This window comes from Pristiophorus japonicus, chromosome 20, assembly GCF_044704955.1.
Source record: "Pristiophorus japonicus isolate sPriJap1 chromosome 20, sPriJap1.hap1, whole genome shotgun sequence".
NCBI classification, from domain to species: domain Eukaryota; kingdom Metazoa; phylum Chordata; class Chondrichthyes; family Pristiophoridae; genus Pristiophorus; species Pristiophorus japonicus.
In genome coordinates this window covers 1260941-1284076 of record NC_091996.1, presented here as the reverse complement: position 1 = coordinate 1284076, position 23136 = coordinate 1260941, and the positions used below count along the sequence as shown (strand labels likewise).

The following is a 23136-nucleotide window of genomic DNA, read 5'->3' as shown; positions in this document are numbered from 1 at the left end:
GGGAAAGGGCGGGGAGTGGGACTAACTAAAGTACTCCTGCAGAGAGCCGCTCAGACACGATGGGCCGAATGGCCTCCTGTTGTGCTGTACTGTATCAGCCAATTATCAGCCCAGACACAGCCAGAGAGAGAGTAAAGCTCCCTCTACACTGCACCGATTACACAGCTCACCCTTAGCCCAAACCTTAGAACAGCATAATACCACCTCCTGCACCAGCACTCCCTCCGACTGAGACTGGCCAGGAACGTCTGAGACTCCTGGTCCTGATCCGGCACTGGACTGAGATGGTGCAACGCATCACAGCCAATACGCCCCGAAATCTTTCATCCCAACATTGTGGCTGGATTTAAATCCAGTGTCTGACCCCGTGTCCCAGAGTGTGAAAGGTCAGTGTGTGACCCCGTGTCCCAGAGTGTGAAAGGTCAGTGTGTGACCCCATGTCGCAGAGTGTGAAAGGTCAGTGTGTGACCCACTGTCCCAGATTGTGAAAGGTCAGTGTGTGACCCCGTGTCCCAGAGTGTGAAAGGTCAGTGTGTGGCCCCGTGTCACAGAGTGTGAAAGGTCAGTGTGTGACCCCGTGACCCAGAGACATGAACCACACCAGCAGTGAGGGGGAAACTCGCACAATGTAAAGAGAAATGTCCGCCTTATTCCCTCCCCAGGACTCTGAGGGTTTTCACCAGCTGTCCTTCATTTCCCTGGACATTGAGGCCCACCCTGTCCAGAGTCCGTGTCCGATTATTCTACGGCTGGCTGTATATTGGGAGTTTGGGCACCGAGATGAATGTGCTGTGTGTGTGGTCTGCCTGGTGTTAATGGATCCCTCCCTCAATTCCTGGCGCACGCCCCTGTCACATACTCTGACCTCGATATCCCGGCCCTGCTTTCGCCTGCGACTGATCGAGCTCTCTGGCCCCCGGATCAATAACCTATCGCAGCACGGATCCCAGCTCGGGAGAAGTTATAATAGTGGGGTCAGTAACTGGGGGGAAGGGCCGAGTGAAATGGAGACGTGTTTAAATAAACCCATAAAATGAAGTGTATGGTTCACACATCGAACAGGCATTGAGGTGAAATGATATACTGGGTGTATAATGGGCGGGGATGGGGGGAGGAGATGTTCTGGAGTCTGAAACAGCTCCTTAATGCCCAGCTCGACACTCGACAATAAATCCCAGAGACTGATAGCAACCATCGCCTCCCCTTCCCCGCCAACACTCGGCTCCCACAGATACTCACTGGGGGGCCCACTGGTCCCGCTGGTCCTTTCGGTCCGAGTAATCCACGAGGACCCTACAAGGGAAAGCACAGTGAGCCGGGATCAAACAATCTCACCCCCCAACCCCCCACAATCTCACCCCCCAACCCCCACAATCTCACCCCCCACCCCCCCACAATCTCACCCCCACCCCACCCCCCACAATCTCACCCCCCACCCCCACCCCCCCACAATCTCACCCCCCACCCACCCCCCACAATCTCACCCCCCCCACCCCCCACAATCTCACCCCCCACCCCCCACAATCTCACCCCCCACACCACCCACCCACAACCATTCCACCCCCCCCACCCCCCAATCTCACCCCCCACCCCCCACAATCTCACCCCCCACCCACCCCCACAATCTCACCCCCCACCCCCCCACCCCCCACCTCCCCACCACCCCACCCCCCGCAATCTCACCCCACCCCCCCCACCCCCCACAATCTCACCCCCCACCCCCCCACAATCCCCCCCCACCCCCCACCCCCCACAATCTCACCCCCCACCCCCCACAATCTCACCCCCACCCACCCCCCACAATCTCACCCCCACCCCCCACCCCCACAATCTCACCCCCCCACCCCCACCCCACCCCCACAATCTCACCCCCCACCCCCCACAATCTCACCCCCCACCCCCCACAATCTCACCCCCCACCCCCCCACAATCTCACCCCCCACCCCCCACAATCTCACCCCCCACCCCCCACAATCTCACCACACCCCCACAATCTCACCCCCCACAATCTCACCCCCCACCCCCACAATCTCACCCCCACCCCCCACAATCTCACCCCCCACCCCCCACAATCTCACCCCCCACCTCCCACAATCTCACCCCACCCCCCACCATCTCACCCCCCCACCCCCCACAATCTCACCACACCCCCCACAATCTCACCCCCCACCCCCCACAATCTCACCCCCCACCCCCCCACAATCTTACCCCCCACCCCCAACAATCTCACCTCCCACCCCCCAACAATCTCACCCCCCACCCCCCAACAATCTCACCCCCACCCCCACTCCCCACCCCCCTCCCACAATCTCACCCCCCACACTCTGCACCCTCCCCACCCTCCCACTGTCAGACACGTTGACAATGCACGACCAGTAACACAATCCCCGGCCCCCGCCAGGTGAACAGAACCAGGGTCCATCTTAACAAGGGGGCAAGCTGCATCACCCCCCCACTCCCCCAGGGACACTCCCCCAGGGACACTCCCCCAGAGACACGCCCCCAGAGACACGCCCCCAGGGACACTCCCCCAGAGACACGGCCCCAGGGACACTCCCCCAGGGACACTCCCCCAGGGACACTCCCCCAGGAACACTCCCCCAGGGACACGCCCCCAGGGACACGCTCCCAGGGACACGCTCCCAGAGACACGCCTCCAGAGACACGCCCCCAGAGACACTCCCCCAGAGACACTCCCCCAGGGACACTCCCCCAGGGACACTCCCCCAGGGACACTCCCCCAGGGACACTCCCCAGGGACACGCCCCCAGGAACACGCCCCCAGAAACACGCCCCCAGAAACACTCCCCCAGAAACACTCCCCCAGGGACACTCCCCCAGGGACACTCCCCCAGGGACACCCCCAGAGACACGCCCCCAGGGACACGCCCCCGCAGGGATACCCCCCCCCCCCACCAGGGACACTCCCCCAGGGACACGCCCCCAGGAACACGCCCCCAGGAACACCCCCAGGGACACGCCCCCAGGGACACGCCCCCCCCACCAGGGACACTCCCCCAGGGACACCCCGCTCCCCCCACCCCCCCCACACACACACACAAACAGCCCTGAGCTTTTCTCAGCCTCCCCCCCTCGCTGTTTCGGAGCAGCAGTGTTATGGTGATTGGTTTACGCGATGTCAGCAGTATTGCTGCCAGTTACCCCCTGGATTCCGTATTCCAGTCTCCATGCTTTGTATCTACTCCAGAGTCCACCCAGTCACACTAAGCTCCACTTCCAGTCCTTTTATGTACTCCACAGCCAGTTTTGAGGTTTTCTGTGGATCCAGTTCATTTTTACTGAACTCCAGTTTCAGGTTTTGCATTGTACTCCAGTTCTGCTTTCTGTATTGTGATCCACACCACGTTTTGTATTGAACTCAATCTCATTTTTTGGACTGCCCAGGTATGTTGTGTCCACAAAATGTAGGACCAATCCAATCCGGCCAATTACCGCCCCATCAGTCTGCTCTCAATCTTCAGCAAAGTGATGGAAGGTGTCACCGACAGTGCTATCGAGCGACACTGACTCACCAATAACCTGCTCACCGATGCTGAGTTTGGGTTCCGCCAGAACCACTCGGCACCAGACATCGTTACGGCCTTGGTCCAAATATGGTCAAAAGAGCTGAATTCCAGAGGTGAGGTGAGTGACTGCCCTCGACATCAAGGCAGCATTTGACCGAGTGTGGCATCAAGGAGCCCCAGTAAACCTGGTCAATGGGGATCAGGGAAAACTCCCCACTGGCTGGAGTCATACCCAGCACACAGGAAGATGGTTGTGGTGGTTGGAGGTCAATCATCTCAGAACCAGGACATCGCTGCAGGAGTTCCTCAGGGCAGTGTCCTCGGCCCAACCATCTTCAGCTACTTCATCAATGACCTTCCCTCCATCATAAGGTCAGAAGTGGGGATGTTCGCTGATGATTGCACAGTGTTCAGTTCCATTCACAACTCCTCAGATAATGGAGCACTCCATGCCCACATACAACAGGACATGGACAACATTCAGACTTGGGCTGATAAGTGGCAAGTAACATTCGCACCACACAAGTGCCGGGCAATGACCATCGCCAACAAGCGAGAGTCTAACCACCGCTCCTTGACATTCAACGACATTACCATCACCGAATCCCCCACCATCAACATCCTGGGGGTCACCATTGACCAGAAACTTCACTGGACCAGCCACATAAATACTGTGGTAACAAGAGCGGGTCAGAGGCTGGGTATTCTGTGGTGAGTGTCTCACCTCCTGACTCCTCAAAGCCTCTCCACCATCTACAAGACACAAGTCAGGAGTGTGATGGAACACTCTCCACTTGCCTGGATGGTGCAGCTCCAACAACACTCGAGGCTCGCCACCATCCAGGACAAAGCAGCCGTTTGATTGGCTCCCCATCCCCCACCTTCAACATTCACTCCCTCCACCACCGGCGCCCCCTGGCTGCAGTGTGCACCATCTACAAGATGCACTGCAGCAACTCGCCAAGGCTTCTTCGGCAGCACCTCCCAAACCCACGACCTCTACCACCTAGAAGGACAAGGGCAGCAGGTCCATGGGAACACCACCACCTCCACGTTCCCCTCCCAGTCACACACCATCCTGACTGGGAATATATCGGCCGTTCCTTCATCGTCGCTGGGTCACAATCCTGGAACTCCCTCCCTAACAGCACTGTGGGAGCACCTTCACCACACGGACTGCAGCGGTTCAAGAAGGCGGCTCACCACCACCTTCTCAAGGGGCAATTAGGGATGGGCAATAAATGCCGGCCTTGTCAGCGACGCCCACATCCCAGGAACGAAATAAGAGAAATTCCACAGCTCTCACTGTAACACTGATATACCCCACACCCCTCACTGTAACACTGATATACCCCACATCCCTCACTGTAACACTGATATACCCCACACCCCTCACTGTAACACTGATATACCCCACATCCCTCACTGTAACACTGATATACCCCACACTCCTCACTGTAACACTGATATACCCCACACCCCTCACTGTAACACTGATATACCCCACACCCCTCACTGTTACACTGATATACCCCACACCCCTCACTGTAACACTGATATACCCCACACCCCTCACTGTAACACTGATATACCCCACATCCCTCACTGTAACACTGATATACCCCACACTCCTCACTGTAACACTGATATACCCCACACCCCTCACTGTAACACTGATATACCCCACACCCCTCACTGTAACACTGATATACCCCACACCCCTCACTGTAACACTGATATACCCCACACCCCTCACTGTAACACTGATATACCCCACACCCCTCACTGTAACACTGATATACCCCACATCCCTCACTGTAACACTGATATACCCCACACTCCTCACTGTAACACTGATATACCCCACACCCCTCACTGTAACACTGATATACCCCACACCCCTCACTGTAACACTGATATACCCCGCACCCCTTACTGTAACAGTCCTTTGTGAATGCTCTAATACTCACTGATTCACCAGGTAACCCTCTTGGACCCACTTCTCCATCGTCACCCTGTAACAGAGGAGGGGAAGCTGTGTTCAGTGGATGGAGTCAGCATCAACACTTGAGCTTTGCCCAGAACACGGCTCCATGGGTAGACTGTAAGCCGACCACTACTCACCCGCTCTCCGTCATCCCCTGATAGCCCAGGAGGTCCTTGTGGCCCTGCATCACCCTGCAGAGAGAACAGTCACACACGCCTGTTAAGTAACCATTCAGAGTTTACGTAAAAGCTTAAAAACGCTCTGACATCTGAATCAACTCACACAATTAATCTCCAGAACCTGTAACCTGTTCTTAAGATATGAAACAGCCAAATTTCCTGACGTGTCACACATGATCATGCTGTTCCTGTCATGCTTTGTCACGTTATCGCATGGCTTTTATTTGCCCCGTGTCCTAACTCGCACCCAGTCCCGCTCACCCATCACCCCCTGTGCCCCATGTCCTAACTCGCACCCAGTCCCGCTCACCCATCACCCCCTGTGCCCCATGTCCTAACTCGCACCCAGTCCCGCTCACCCATCACCCCCTGTGCCCCATGTCCTAACTCGCACCCAGTCCCGCTCACCCATCACCCCCTGGGCCCCATGTCCTAACTCGCACCCAGTCCCGCTCACCCATCATCCCCTGTGCCCCTTGTCCTAACTCGCACCCAGTCCCGCTCACCCATCACCCCCTGTGCCCCTTGTCCTAACTCGCACCCAGTCCCGCTCACCCATCACCCCCTGTGCCCCTTGTCCTAACTCGCACCCAGTCCCGCTCACCCATCACCCCCTGTGCCCCATGTCCTAACTCGCACCCAGTCCCGCTCACCCATCACTCTCTGTGCTCGCTGACCTACATTGGCTTCCGGTTAATCAACGTCTCGATTTTAAAATTTTCATCCTTGTTTACAAGTCCCTCCGTGGCCCCTCGCCCCTCCCTATCTCTGTAATCTCCTCCAGCCCTACAACCCCCCCGAGATGTCTGCGTTCCTCTAATTCTGCCCTCCTGACCATCCCTGATTATAATCGCTCCACCATCGGTGGCCGTGCCTTCTGTTGCCTGGGCCCCAAGCTCTGGAACTCCCTCCCTAAACCTCTCCGCCTCTCTACCTCTCTTCCTACTTTAAGATGCTCCTTAAAACCGACCTCTTTGGTCACCTGTCCCACTATCTCCGTATGTGGCTCGGTATCAGATTTTGTTTCATAATGCTCCTGTGAAGCGCCCTGGGATGTTTTATTATGTTAAAGGTCCGATATAAATACATGTTGTTTTTCCACTGATGTACAGAGGGACCTGGGGGGCCTTGTGCATGAAACACAAAAAGTTAGTCTGCAGGTGCAGCAAGTGATCAGGAAGGGAAATGGAATGTTGGCCTTTATTGCCGGAGGGATAGAGTACAAAAGCAGAGAAGTCCTGCTACACCTGTACAGGGTATTGGTGAGGCCACACCTGGAGTACTGCGTACAGTTTTGGTCTCCGTATTTAAGGAAGGATATACTTGCATTGGAGGCTGTTCAGAGAAGGTTCACTCGGTTGATTCTGGAGATGAGGGGGTTGACTTATGAAGAAAGGTTGAGTAGGTTGGGCCTGTATTCATTGGAGTTCAGAATAATGAGAGGTGATCTTATCAAAAGGTGTAAGATATTGAGGGGGCTCGACAAGGTGGATGCAGAGAGGATGTTTCCCCTTGTGGGGGAATCTAGAACTAGGGGGCTTAGTGTCAGAATAAGGGGCCGCCCATTTAAAACTGAGATGAGGAGGAATTTCTTCTCTCAGAGGGTTGTAAATCTGTGGAATTCTCTGCCCCAGAGAGCTGTGGAGGCTGGGTCATTGAATATATTTAAGGTGGAGATGGACAGATTTTTGAGCGATAAGGGAGTGAAGGGTTATGGGGAGCGGGCGGGGAAGTGGAGCTGAGTCCATGATCAGATCAGCCATGATCTAATTGAATGGCGGAGCAGGCTCAGAGCAAATGGCCGACTCCTGCTCCTATTTCTTATCTTCTGATGTAAAGTTCTGCAATACGAGGTGTCCCCACTAGATGTTGGTGTTGCATGTTCTCGGCCTAGTTGGTGCTCGAAGCCCGGGTAAATTTTTATAACTTCAGTGGAAGATTGTCAGGAAATGGTGCGAATTTTGTCGGGTTTCCTTTGTCCTGGAGTCTCCAGCAATTAAAGATCAATCTCCCGGACTATCCCGAGCCACGCACGGGGGAAAGATCGACAGGGCTATTTTAGGTTTTTGATTTGATTTTGGTGAATCAGCTCCAGGTGAGGAGGGAACAGCGACTTTGCCGGCTGGGGAGGAGGGAGGTCATGTCCCAGTGCAGCAATACTCGACCCACTCTCAACACCAGCCGTGCTGCAGAGAGCCAGCGATCTGGGCGCTGGAGTCGGGAGAGAATGCAAGGCGATGGTTTGTCGATGGAGAACCAGAGGGGAGGAGGTGGAACTTCAGGTGAGGGGGTAAATCAGGAAGGAGGTGATGAGTGAGAATGATGGGAGTTTAATCAGCTTGTAGACTGGAGGGGTAGAATCATAGAAATTTACAGCACAGAAGGAGGCCATTCGGCCCATCGTGTCCGCGCCGGCCGACCAAGAGCTACCCAGCCTAATCCCACTTTCCAGCTCTCGGGCCGTAGCCCTGTAGCTTACGGCACTTCAGGAGCACATCCAAGTACTTTTTAATGTGGTGAGGGTTTCTGCCTCTACCACCCTTTCAGGTCGTGAGTTCCAGACCCCCACCACCCTCTGGGTGAAGACATTTCCCTCAAATCCCCTCTAAACCCCCCCCCAATTACTTTAAATCTATGCCCCCTGGTTGTTGACCCCTCTGCCAAGGGAAACAGGTCTGTCCTATCCACTCGATCCAGGCCTCTCATCATTTTATACACCTCAGTCAGGTCTCCCCTCAGCCTCCTCTGTTCCAAAGGAAACAACCCCAGCCTATCCAATCTTTCCCCATAGCTAAAGTTCTCCAGTCCCGGCCACATCCTGGTAAATCTCCTCTGTACACGCTCGAATACAATCACGTTCTTCCTATAATGTGGTGACCAGAACTGCACGCAGTACTCCAGCTGTGGCCTAACCAGTGTTTTATACAGTTCAAGCCTAACCCCCCTGCTCTTGTATTCTATGCCTCAGCTGAGGGGCTGAGGGAGGGGAGGAGTTCCCCGGGGTGAGGTGCTGGGTAAGAATGCACCAGAATACGAGACAAAGTGAAGAGCCGAGATTTCACTGAGCGAGGGTAGCGGGAGGATTTGGGAGTTCAGGAGAAAGAAGGGAGGTTGGTTCTGGAGAGCACGGAGCGGATTAGTGTCAATGGAACAGAGGGAGACGGGAAATGTTTTCTACCCAGAAGCAATTCCTGTCACAGATATTATCTGTGTTCAGTCACAGGTATGAAAGCGATCAGGGCGGACGTGAAGCTTCCGGAAGCAACACACAGGCTCTTTACAGGCATGTGCTCACAGCCCTGATCTGACAGGTGTCTGCACATCACACTCTGCACCACACACCTCCGCAGGACTCAAACATGTTGTAACAAGGGTCCAGACAGGTAACTCGGCTTCAAACAGGAGGGGAGACAATAACACAGATAGGGTTACCCACGGGTTAGATACAGAGTAAAGCTCCCTCTACACTGTCCCATCAAACACTCCCAGGGCAGGTACAGGGGGTTAGATACAGAGTAAAGCTCCCTCTACACTGTCCCATCAAACACTCCCAGGGCAGGTGCAGGGGGTTAGATACAGAGTAAAGCTCCCTCTACACTGCCCCATCAAACACTCCCAGGGCAGGTACAGCATGGGTTAGATACAGAGTAAAGCTCCCGCTACACTGTCCCATCACACACTCCCAGGGCAGGTACAGCATGGGGTTAGATACAGAGTAAAGCTCCCGCTACACTGTCCCATCACACACTCCCAGGGCAGGTACAGCATGGGGTTAGATACAGAGTAAAGCTCCCTCTACACTGTCCCATCAAACACTCCCAGGGCAGGTACAGCACAGGGTTAGATACAGAGTAAAGCTCTCTCTACATTGTCCCATCAAACACTCCCAGGGCAGGTACAGCACGGGGTTAGATACAGAGTAAAGCTCCCTCTACACTGTCCCATCAAACACTCCCAGGGCAGGTACACTGACAATCGATAACAAGCCTTCATGTCCAGAGTTTCATGGCTGGTCTGTTGAAAGCAATCAGCTCTGAGCTCTCTGTTACACCTCCTGTATGAAGGGGATCAATACTTACTCTGTTGCCCTTCTCGCCCGGCAGCCCAGGTAGCCCGTCAAACCCTCGATCACCCTGTGAAACAAGAAAAAATTTCAGTCTCATGTACATGTATGGTAATGATTCTCTCCCGTCTGGTACTGTACACCCCGTGTGTCCCAGTGTCTCCTGTACATGTACGGGACACAGCGGGTAAAGGGAACGATATCTCGGGCTGAGATTTGCTGAGATGTGTGTGTACCTTTCCTCCAGGCTGCCCCGGCATTCCTCTGGATCCATCAGACCCCGCTCGACCCTGAAACAAAACAAAAATCAGTCACAGGCTGAAGGTGCTGACTCTCCCTGGGGTACAGTCCCTGAAGGTGCTGACTCTCCCTGGGGTACAGTCCCTGAAGGTGCTGACTCTCCCTGGGGTACAGTCCCTGAAGGTGCTGACTCTCCCTGGGGTACAGTCCCTGAAGGTGCTGACTCTCCCTGGGGTACAGTCCCTGAAGGTGCTGACTCTCCCTGGGGTACAGTCCCTGAAGGTGCTGACTCTCCCTGGGGTACAGTTTCTGAAGGTGCTGACTCTCCCTGGGGTACAGTCCCTGAAGGTGCTGACTCTCCCTGGGGTACAGTCCCTGAAGGTGCTGACTCTCCCTGGGGTACAGTCCCTGAAGGTGCTGACTCTCCCTGGGGTACAGTCCCTGAAGGTGCTGACTCTCCCTGGGGTACAGTCCCTGAAGGTGCTGACTCTCCCTGGGGTACTGGTCACTGGACTGTGATCAGGAGCAGGAGCTCTGGCTGATTTTCCCCCTTCCATACCCGGAGGCCAATTGTAGCTGCTAGGAACAGGAGGAGGCCATTCAGCCCCTCGAACCTGTTACATTAAGAACAGGAGGAGGCCATTCAGCCCCTCGAGCCTGTTACACAGGAACAGGAGGAGGCCATTCAGCCCCTCGAACCTGTTACATTAAGAACAGGAGGAGGCCATTCAGCCCCTCGAGCCTGTTACACAGGAACAGGAGGAGGCCATTCATCCCCTCGAGCCTGTTACACAGGAACAGGAGGAGGCCATTCAGCCCCTCGAGCCTGTTACACAGGAACAGGAGGAGGCCATTCAGCCCCTCGAGCCTGTTACACAGGAACAGGAGGAGGCCATTCAGCCCCTCGAGCCTGTTACACAGGAACAGGAGGAGGCCATTCAGCCCCTCGAGCCTGTTACACAGGAACAGGAGGAGGCCATTCAGCCCCTCGAACCTGTTACATTGGGAACAGGAGGAGGCCATTCAGCCCCTCGAGTCTGTTACACAGGAACAGGAGGAGGCCATTCAGCCCCTCGAGTCTGTTACACAGGAACAGGAGGAGGCCATTCAGTCCTTCAATTCTATTAGATCAGGGCTGATCTGTATATTAACTCCATCTCCCCGCATTGGTTACGTAACCCTTAATACCCTTACCCAACAAAAACCCATCAATCTCAGTTTTGAAATTTTCAATTGCCCCTCCTTAGCCTCAACAGTGTTTTGGGGGAGAGAGTTCCCGATTCCCACGGCCCTTTGTGTGAAGAAGTGCTCCCTGACATCACCCGGAACGGCCTGGCTCTAATTTTAAGGTTCTGTCCCTTGTTCTGGACTCCCTCCATCAGAGGGAATAGTTTCTCTCTCTACCCCATCGAATCCTTTAATCATCTTAAACACCTCGATTAGATATAGAGACGTGGCCCATGACTTATCACAGAGTGGGGTCCCACAGAATCACAGGAGGAGGCCATTGGGCCCATCGAGCCTGTGCCGGCTCTGTGACAGAGCGATCCAATCAGTCCCACTCCCCGCTCTGTCCCCACAGCCCGGCACATTTCCCCCCAAGTATTTATCCAATTCCCGGTTTGAAAGTTACTATTGAATCTGCTCCCACCGCCCTGTCAGGCAGCGCGTTCCCGATCACAACAACTCACTGCGTAAACACATTCTCCCCCTCTGGATCTTTTCCCAATTATCGTCAATCTGTGTCCTCTGGTTACTGACCCTCCTGCCCCGGGGAACAGTCTCTCCCGAGTTACTCTACAAAACGTTTTATGATTTGGGCCACCCCTATCCACCTTATCCTCAGACCTGCTCCAGATACAGCACCTTCTGTTCCCGCGTATCAGTGGTGGGATATTCACCCCCACCCCCCCTACAAACCTCCCCCAGGGGAAGGGGACAATGTGGAGATCAGTTTGGAGTTCACTTACCCTGCGTCCTGGCTTCCCCGTGGGACCAGGGGGACCTTGAGCACCTCTGGGACCCTGTGTGAATGAGAGAATGATGGGACCCTGTCAGTAACTCTGTGACTGCCAGGTGCTGTGTCAAGGGATTGCGATCCCAGACCCGACTGCTTCAAATCCCACCGCAGTAATTATATCGCACCTTTCACTATCTCAGGACTATCAAAGCGCTTCACAGCCAATGAAGTACTTTTGAAGTGTAGTCAATGTTGTAATGTGGGAAACAGGGCAGGCAATTTGTACACAGCAAGCTCCCACAAACAGCAACGTGATAGTGACCAGATAATCTGCTTAGGGATGCTGATTGAGCGATAAATATTGGCCCCAGAACACCGGGGAGAACTCTCCTGCTCGTCTTCCAAACAGCAGCTGTTGGATCTTTAGTGTGTCTACCTGAGAGCAGACGGACCCTCCAACAGTGCTGCACCCAGACACGCGTCTGGTTAATCTCACAGACCGCGTCTGGTTAATCTCACAGACCGCGTCTGGTTAATCTCACAGACACGCGTCTGGTTAATCTCACAGACACGGGTCTGGTTAATCTCACAGACACGCGTCTGGTTAATCTCACAGACACGCGTCTGGTTAATCTCACAGACCGCGTCTGGTTAATCTCACAGACACGGGTCTGGTTAATCTCACAGACCGCGTCTGGTTAATCTCACAGACCAAGTCTGGTTAATCTCACAGACACGGGTCTGGTTAATCTCACAGACACGCGTCTGGTTAATCTCACAGACCAAGTCTGGTTAATCTCACAGACACGCGTCTGGTTAATCTCACAGACCGCGTCTGGTTAATCTCACAGACACGCGTCTGGTTAATCTCACAGACACGCTTCTGGTTAATCTCACAGACACGCTTCTGGTTAATCTCACAGACACGCGTCTGGTTAATCTCACAGACACGCTTCTGGTTAATCTCACAGACACGCGTCTGGTTAATCTCACAGTCACGCGTCTGGTTAATCTCACAGACACGCTTCTGGTTAATCTCACAGACACGCGTCTGGTTAATCTCACAGACACGCATCTGGTTAATCTCACAGACCGCGTCTGGTTAATCTCACAGACACGGGTCTGGTTAATCTCACAGACACGGGTCTGGTTAATCTCACACGCCGCGTCTGGTTAATCTCACAGACACGGGTCTGGTTAATCTCACAGACACGCGTCTGGTTAATCTCACAGACACGCTTCTGGTTAATCTCACAGACACGCGTCTGGTTAATCTCACAGACACGCGTCTGGTTAATCTCACAGACACGGGTCTGGTTAATCACACAGACACGCGTCTGGTTAATCTCACAGACACGGGTCTGGTTAATCTCACAGACCGCGTCTGGTTAATCTCACAGACACGCGTCTGGTTAATCTCGCAGACACGCTTCTGGTTAATCTCACAGACACGCGTCTGGTTAATCTCACAGACACGCGTCTGGTTAATCTCACAGACACGGGTCTGGTTAATCTCACAGACCGCGTCTGGTTAATCTCACAGACACGGGTCTGGTTAATCTCACAGACACGGGTCTGGTTAATCTCACAGACACGCGTCTGGTTAATCTCACAGACACGGGTCTGGTTAATCTCACAGACCGAGTCTGGTTAATCTCACAGACACGGGTCTGGTTAATCTCACAGACCGAGTCTGGTTAATCTCACAGACCGCGTCTGGTTAATCTCACAGACCGCGTCTGGCTAATCTCACAGACACGGGTCTGGTTAATCTCACAGACCGAATCTGGTTAATCTCACAGACACGGGTCTGGTTAATCTCACAGACACGCGTCTGGTTAATCTCACAGACACGGGTCTGGTTAATCTCACAGACCGCGTCTGGTTAATCTCACAGACACGCGTCTGGTTAATCTCGCAGACACGCTTCTGGTTAATCTCACAGACACGCGTCTGGTTAATCTCACAGACACGCGTCTGGTTAATCTCACAGACACGGGTCTGGTTAATCTCACAGACCGCGTCTGGTTAATCTCACAGACACGGGTCTGGTTAATCTCACAGACACGGGTCTGGTTAATCTCACAGACACGCGTCTGGTTAATCTCACAGACACGGGTCTGGTTAATCTCACAGACCGAGTCTGGTTAATCTCACAGACACGGGTCTGGTTAATCTCACAGACCGAGTCTGGTTAATCTCACAGACCGCGTCTGGTTAATCTCACAGACCGCGTCTGGCTAATCTCACAGACACGGGTCTGGTTAATCTCACAGACCGAATCTGGTTAATCTCACAGACACGGGTCTGGTTAATCTCACAGACACGCGTCTGGTTAATCTCACAGACCGAGTCAGGTTAATCTCACAGACCGAGTCTGGTTAATCTCATAGACACGGATCTGGTTAATCTCATAGACCGCGCCTGGTTAATCTCACAGACACGGGTCTGGTTAATCTCACAGACACGCGTCTGGTTAATCTCACAGACACGCTTCTGGTTAATCTCACAGACACGCGTCTGGTTAATCTCACAGACACGCGTCTGGTTAATCTCACAGACACGCATCTGGTTAATCTCACACACCGCGTCTGGTTAATCTCACAGACACGCGTCTGGTTAATCTCACAGACACGGGTCTGGTTAATCTCACAGACACGCGTCTGGTTAATCTCATAGACACGGATCTGGTTAATCTCATAGACCGCGTCTGGTTAATCTCACAGACACGGGTCTGGTTAATCTCACAGACACGGGTCTGGTTAATCTCACACGCCGCGTCTCGTTAATCTCACAGACACGCTTCTGGTTAATCTCACAGACACGGGTCTGGTTAATCTCACAGACACGTGTCTGGTTAATCTCACAGACACGCGTCTGGTTAATCTCACAGACACGCGTCTGGTTAATCTAACAGACACGGGTCTGGTTAATCTCACACCGCGCCTGGTTAATCTCACAGACACGGGTCTGGTTAATCTCACAGACACGCGTCTGGTTAATCTCAGACACGCGTCTGGTTAATCTCACAGGCCGAGTCTGGTTAATCTCACAGACACGGGTCTGATTAATCTCACAGACCGCGTCTGGTTAATCTCACAGACACGGGTCTGGTTAATCTCACAGACCGCGTCTGGTTAATCTCACAGACATGGGTCTGGTTAATCTCACAGACACGCGTCTGGTTAATCTCACAGACACGGGTCTGGTTAATCTCACACGCCGCATCTGGTTAATCTCACAGGCCGAGTCTGGTTAATCTCACAGACACGGGTCTGGTTAATCTCACAGACCGAGTCTGGTTAATCTCACAGACACGCGTCTGATTAATCTCACAGACCGCGTCTGGTTAATCTCACAGACACGCGTCTTAATCTCACAGACACGCGTCTGGTTAATCTCACAGACCGCGTCTGGTTAATCTCACAGACACGCGTCTTAATCTCACAGACACGCGTCTGGTTAATCTCACAGACCGAGTCTGGTTAATCTCACCGACACGGGTCTGGTTAATCTCACAGACCGCGTCTGGTTAATCTCACAGACATGGGTCTGGTTAATCTCACAGACCGCGTCTGGTTAATCTCACACACCGCGCCTGGTTAATCTCACGGGCCGAGTCTGGTTAATCTCACAGACACGGGTCTGGTTAATCTCACAGACCGCGTCTGGTTAATCTCACACGCCGCGTCTGGTTAATCTCACAGACATGGGTCTGGTTAATCTCACAGACACGGGTCTGGTTAATCTCACACGCCGCGTCTGGTTAATCTCACAGACCGAGTCTGGTTAATCTCATAGACACGGATCTGGTTAATCTCATAGACCGCGCCTGGTTAATCTCACAGACACGGGTCTGGTTAATCTCACAGACACGCGTCTGGTTAATCTCACAGACACGCTTCTGGTTAATCTCACAGACACGCGTCTGGTTAATCTCACAGACACGCGTCTGGTTAATCTCACAGACACGCATCTGGTTAATCTCACACACCGCGTCTGGTTAATCTCACAGACACGCGTCTGGTTAATCTCACAGACACGCATCTGGTTAATCTCACACGCCGCGTCTCGTTAACCTCACAGACACGCTTCTGGTTAATCTCACAGACACGCGTCTGGTTAATCTCACAGACACGGGTCTGGTTAATCTCACAGACACGTGTCTGGTTAATCTCACAGACACGCGTCTGGTTAATCTCACAGACACGCGTCTGGTTAATCTAACAGACACGGGTCTGGTTAATCTCACACCGCGCCTGGTTAATCTCACAGACACGGGTCTGGTTAATCTCACAGACACGCGTCTGGTTAATCTCAGACACGCGTCTGGTTAATCTCACAGGCCGAGTCTGGTTAATCTCACAGACACGCGTCTGGTTAATCTCACAGATACGGGTCTGGTTAATCTCACAGACACGCGTCTGGTTAATCTCACAGACCGCGTCTGGTTAATCTCACAGACACGGGTCTGGTTAATCTCACAGACCGAGTCTGGTTAATCTCACAGACACGGGTCTGGTTAATCTCACAGACCGCGTCTGGTTAATCTCACACACCGCGCCTGGTTAATCTCACAGACACGGGTCTGGTTAATCTCACAGACCGCGTCTGGTTAATCTCACAGACACGCATCTGGTTAATCTCACAGACACGCGTCTGGTTAATCTCACACACCGCGCCTGGTTAATCTCACAGACACGGGTCTGGTTAATCTCACAGACCGCGTCTGGTTAATCTCACAGACACGGGTCTGATTAATCTCACAGACCGCGTCTGGTTAATCTCACAGACACGGGTCTGGTTAATCTCACAGACCGCGTCTGGTTAATCTCACAGACACGGGTCTGGTTAATCTCACAGACACGCGTCTGGTTAATCTCACAGACACGGGTCTGGTTAATCTCACACGCCGCATCTGGTTAATCTCACAGGCCGAGTCTGGTTAATCTCACAGACACGGGTCTGGTTAATCTCACAGACACTCGTCTGGTTAATCTCACAGACACGCGTCTGGTTAATCTCACAGACACGCGTCTGGTTAATCTCACAGGCCGAGTCTGGTTAATCTCACAGACACGGGTCTGGTTAATCTCACAGACACGGGTCTGGTTAATCTCACACGCCGCATCTGGTTAATCTCACAGGCCGAGTCTGGTTAATCTCACAGACACTCGTCTGGTTAATCTCACAGACACGCGTCTGGTTAATCTCACAGACCGCGTCTGGTTAATCTCACACACCGCGTCTGGTTAATCTCACAGACACGGGTCTGGTTAATCTCACAGACACGGGTCTGGTTAATCTCACACGCCGCGTCTGGTTAATCTCACAGACCGCGTCTGGTTAATCTCACAGACACGCGTCTGGTTAATCTCACAGACACGGGTCTGGTTAATCTCACAGACCGCGTCTGGTTAATCTCAGACCGAGTCTGTTTAATCTCACAGACACGGGTCTGGTTAATCTCACAGACCGCGTCTGGTTAATCTCACAGACACGGGTCTGGTTAATCTCACAGACACGCGTCTGGTTAATCTCACAGACACGCGTCTGGTTAATCTCATAGACACGGATCTGGTTAATCTCATAGACCGCGTCTGGTTAATCTCACAGACACGGGTCTGGTTAATCTCACAGACACGGGTCTGGTTAATCTCACACGCCGCGTCTGGTTAATCTCACAGACACGGGTCTGGTTAATCTCACAGACACGCGTCTGGTTAATCTCACAGACACGCGTCTGGTTAATCTCACACGCCGCGTCTGGTTAATCTCACAGACACTCGTCTGGTTAATCTCACAGACACGCGTCTGGTTAATCCCACAGACACGCGTCTGGTTAATCTCAGACACGCGTCTGGTTAATCTCACACACCGCGTCTGGTTAATCTCACAGACACGCGTCTGGTTAATCTCACAGACCGCGTCTGGTTAATCTCACAGACACGCGTCTGGTTAATCTCACAGACACGCGTCTGGTTAATCTCACAGACACGGGTCTGGTTAATCTCACAGACACGCGTCTGGTTAATCTCAGACACGCGTCTGGTTAATCTCACAGGCCGAGTCTGGTTAATCTCACAGACACGCGTCTGGTTAATCTCACAGATACGGGTCTGGTTAATCTCACAGACACGCGTCTGGTTAATCTCACAGACACGCGTCTGGTTAATCTCACAGATACGGGTCTGGTTAATCTCACAGACACGCGTCTGGTTAATCTCACAGACACGCGTCTGGTTAATCTCACAGACACGCGTCTGGTTAATCTCACAGACACGCGTCTGGTTAATCTCACAGACCGCGTCTGGTTAATCTCACAGACCGCGTCTGGTTAATCTCACAGACACGCGTCTGGTTAATCTCACAGATACGGGTCTGGTTAATCTCACAGACACGCGTCTGGTTAATCTCACAGACACGCTTCTGGTTAATCTCACAGACCGCGTCTGGTTAATCTCACAGACACAAGTCTGGTTAATCTCACAGACCGAGTCTGGTTAATCTCACAGACACGCGTCTGATTAATCTCACAGACCGCGTCTGGTTAATCTCACAGACACGCGTCTTAATCTCACAGACACGCGTCTGGTTAATCTCACAGACCGCGTCTGGTTAATCTCACAGACACGCGTCTTAATCTCACAGACACGCGTCTGGTTAATCTCACAGACCGAGTCTGGTTAATCTCACCGACACGGGTCTGGTTAATCTCACAGACCGCGTCTGGTTAATCTCACAGACATGGGTCTGGTTAATCTCACAGACACGCGTCTGGTTAATCTCACAGACCGTGTCTGGTTAATCTCACAGACCGCGTCTGGTTAATCTCACACACCGCGCCTGGTTAATCTCACGGGCCGAGTCTGGTTAATCTCACAGACACGGGTCTGGTTAATCTCACAGACCGCGTCTGGTTAATCTCACACACCGCGTCTGGTTAATCTCACAGACACGGGTCTGGTTAATCTCACAGACCGCGTCTGGTTAATCTCAGACCGAGTCTGTTTAATCTCACAGACACGGGTCTGGTTAATCTCACAGACACGCGTCTGGTTAATCTCACAGACACGGGTCTGGTTAATCTCACAGACACGCGTCTGGTTAATCTCACAGACACGCGTCTGGTTAATCTCACAGGCCGAGTCTGGTTAATCTCACAGACCGCATCTGGTTAATCTCACAGACCGAGTCTGGTTAATCTCACAGACACGGGTCTGGTTAATCTCACAGACACGCGTCTGGTTAATCTCACAGACCGCGTCTGGTTAATCTCACAGGCACGCGTCTGGTTAATCTCACAGACACGCGTCTGGTTAATCTCACAGGCCGAGTCTGGTTAATCTCACAGATCGCGTCTGGTTAATCTCACAGACACGGGTCTGGTTAATCTCACAGACACGCGTCTGGTTAATCTCACAGACCGCGTCTGGTTAATCTCACAGACACGCGTCTGGTTAATCTCACAGACACGCGTCTGGTCAATCTCACAGACCGCGTCTGGTTAATCTCACAGACCGCGTCTGGTTAATCTCACAGACCGAGTCTGGTTAATCTCACAGACCGCGTCTGGTTAATCTCACAGACACGCTTCTGGTTAATCTCACAGACACGCGTCTGGTTAATCTCACAGACACGCGTCTGGTTAATCTCACAGACACGGGTCTGGTTAATCTCACAGACCGCGTCTGGTTAATCTCACAGACACGCGTCTGGTTAATCTCACAGACACGCGTCTGGTTAATCTCACAGACACGGGTCTGATTAATCTCACAGACACGCGTCTGGTTAATCTCACAGACCGCGTCTGGTTAATCTCACAGACACGGGTCTGATTAATCTCACAGACACGCGTCTGGTTAATCTCACAGACCGCGTCTGGTTAATCTCACAGACACGCGTCTGGTTAATCTCACAGACCGCGTCTGGTTAATCTCACAGACCGCGTCTGGTTAATCTCACAGACACGGGTCTGGTTAATCTCACAGTCCGCGTCTGGTTAATCTCACAGACCGAGTCTGGTTCTCATTTACCTGAGGGCCGAAGTCTCCCATTTCGCCTTTAATTCCCAGGTATCCAGGGGGCCCCTGAAAAAGGAAATCGAGACAGTTACAAGACATGAGAGCCCCGCCCACACCAGTCCCACACCACAGGCCCCGCCCACACTGCCTCACAGGTCCCGCCCACACCAGTCCCACACCACAGGCCCCGCCCACACTGCCTCAAAGGCCCCGCCCACACCAGTCCCACACCACAGGCCCCGCCCACACTGCCTCACAGGTCCCGCCCACACCAGTCCCACACTCTAGGCCCCGCCCACACTGCCTCACAGGTCCCGCCCACACCAGTCCCACACCACAGGCCCCGCCCACACTGCCTCACACGTCCCGCCCACACCAGTCCCACACCATAGGCCCCGCCCACACTGCCTCACAGGCCCCGCCCACACCAGTCCCACACCACAGGCCCCGCCCACACTGCCTCAAAGGCCTCTCCCACACATCACAGGCCCCTCCCACACTGACCACATGTCACAGGCCCAGACCATACCAGTGCCTCTCTCATTGGTCCCATCCTACAGGCCCCTCCCACACTGACCACATGTCACAGGCCCAGACCATACCAGTGCCTCTCTCATTGGTCCCATCCTACAGGCCCCTCCCACACTGGCCCTGCCTGCACAGGCCCCTCCCCCCCCATCTCTCCCCTGTGTCCCAGGCTCAGCCTCCCTCAGCCCGTGCTGGGCGCTTCCCCAGGAACAGGACAGGAAAGGCCCATTGAGCTGTTTCTCTCACAGGCCATCGACAATCCACCCTGCCCAGGACTCCGTGTAATTTCTCACTCAGTGTGTTTCTCAGAGGGTAACTCGAGCAGCGTTCCAGCATCTTCTGCCTAAGTCTGGATAACCTCCGACATCGTTCGCTGCTGAACCCTTTAGTGACCAATTGTCATCTCAAACACATGGACCTGTTGCTGAGCTCCCCTCCAGCTCGGTCACAGCCACACACAACCTTCTGCAGTGAGGGCCTCCTCTCCGCCCTCTCCCCACCTCCCCACCTCCCCCCTCTCCCCCCATCCCCCCTCTCCGCCCCCTCCCCCTCTCTCCACCTGGCCCATCTCCCCTCCCCTCCCCTCCCTACCCCCACTCTCCCCCTCCCTCCCCCCTCTCCCCACCTCCCCTCACATCCCCCCTCTCCCCACCTCCCCCCTCTCCCCCCATCTCCCCACCTCCCCCCTCTCCCCACCTCCCCCACATCCCCCCTCTCCCCACCTCCCCCCACATCCCCCATCTCCCCACCTCCCCCCTCTCCCCACCTCCCCCCTCTCCCCATCTCCCCACCCCCATCTCCCCACCTCCCCCCATCTCCCCACCTCCCCACCTCCCCCCTCTCCCCCCTCTCCCCACCTCCCTCCTCTCCGCCCCCTCCCCCCTCTCCCCACCTGCCCCCATCTCCCCTCCCCTCCCCTCCCCGCCCTCCCCCCACTCTCCCCTCCCTACCCCCACTCTCCCTCCCCTCCCCTCCCTACCCCCACTCTCCCCTCCCCTCCCTACCCCCACTCTCCCCTCCCTCTCCTCCCCTCCCTCACCCCACTCTCCCCCCACTGTCCCCTCCCTCCCCTCACTCTCCCCTCTCCTCCCTCCCTCCCCACACTCTCCCCTCCCTCCCCTCCCCTCCCTCACCCCATTCTCCCCTCCCTCACCCCACTCTCCCCTCCCTCCCCCCACTCTCCCCTTTCCTCCCTCCCTCCCCCCACTCTCCCTTCCCTCCCCCCACACTCCCCTCCCTCCCCCCACTCTCCCCTCCCCTCCCCTCCCCCCACTCTCCCCTCCCTCCCCCCACTCTCCCCTCCCTCCCCTCCCCTCCCTCACCCCACTCTCCCCCCACTGTCCCCTCCCTCCCCTCACTCTCCCCTCTCCTCCCTCCCTCCCCACACTCTCCCCTCCCTCCCCTCCCCTCCCTCACCCCATTCTCCCCTCCCTCACCCCACTCTCCCCTCCCTCCCCCCCACTCTCCCCTTTCCTCCCTCCCTCCCCCCACTCTCCCTTCCCTCCCCCCACACTCCCCTCCCTCCCCCCACTCTCCCCTCCCCTCCCCTCCCCCCACTCTCCCCTCCCTCCCCCCACTCTCCCCTCCCCTCCCTCCCCCCACTCTCCCCTCCCTCCCCAGTTGAGGATCAATCACCCAGCACGGCCCAGTCTGGGGCCGATGGGATTCAGCCATCAATTACAGACTCAGGAAAAAGCACATTTAACAAAAATGTTTCGTGGGGCCGAGCGAGAATTCTCCGAGTTAACACGTGCAACATCTGGAGAAAGAAAAATTAAGGAAAATCTGGTTTTTGAACCGGCCTCTCATCCCAGGAAAACTAAACATCTTCAAAAGCTCAGGCGGCCTTGGAATTGGCCGAGGGAGTCTGGCCAACCTATTGCCTCACAGAGTGAGGGAGTCCGTGGTGTGACTGTGATGTACGACAGAGGGAGAGAGCAGGGTCAGCGAGCCCCGTGCTCGGAGCCCTCCCCCATCCTGGAGACCCCAGCAATCCCCCGGCAGTTCCAGTACTTACAAGTGGGCCAGGTCTTCCGGTCAAACCCATTGGTCCAGTCGGACCCCGCAATGCCAGCTGTAAGACAAACAGAAAAATCTCCCTCAGCAAATGCAAAGCATAAAAATTATCCCCGCTGTCCTGGACCAATATTTATCCCTCAATCAATATAACAAAAACAGATTATCTGGTTATTGTCACAATGCTGTGTGTGGGAGCTTGCTGTGCGCAAATTGGCTGCCTCGTTTCTCACATTACAACAGTGACTACACTCCAAAAGTACTTCATTGGCTGTAAAGCTCTTTGGGACGTCCGGTGATTGTCAAAGGCGCTATAGAAATGCACGTTCTTTCCACAGGCCAATCACCTCCGGAGCCCTCTGCTGACACCTGACCACAGCCGGACATCCTTCAACCATACCATTACCGTGGACGCTATCTTGGAATAAACATTCCTCGGCGTTGTCATAACGACTGGATATGAACTTCTGCGGGTCACGATCCCAGATGTTATAGAAGATAAGAAAGAATTTGCATTTCTATAGCACCTTTCACCACCTCAGTGTGTCCCAAAACACTTCACAGACAATGAAGCACTTTATGACGTGCAGTCAGTCGCTGTCGTAATATATG

At 54.2% G+C, this 23136-nt stretch overlaps 1 protein-coding gene across 1 annotated transcript in view; it reads right to left on the bottom strand.

Annotated features, from left to right (window-relative positions):
* Window positions 1-22577, bottom strand: part of col5a1 (procollagen, type V, alpha 1) — a 120985-nt gene extending 98408 nt beyond the window's left edge. The window contains exons 1-8 of the mRNA XM_070863617.1: window positions 22526-22577; window positions 19993-20046; window positions 11967-12020; window positions 9993-10046; window positions 9773-9826; window positions 5652-5705; window positions 5498-5542; window positions 1240-1293 (exon numbers count right to left, since the gene is read on the bottom strand). Of these exons, the coding sequence (XP_070719718.1) occupies window positions 1240-1293; window positions 5498-5542; window positions 5652-5705; window positions 9773-9826; window positions 9993-10046; window positions 11967-12020; window positions 19993-20046; window positions 22526-22555 (399 nt within the window). The 5' untranslated portion in view covers window positions 22556-22577. The remainder of the gene's footprint in view (window positions 1-1239; window positions 1294-5497; window positions 5543-5651; window positions 5706-9772; window positions 9827-9992; window positions 10047-11966; window positions 12021-19992; window positions 20047-22525) is intronic.
* Between the last annotated feature and the right edge of the window lie 559 nt (window positions 22578-23136).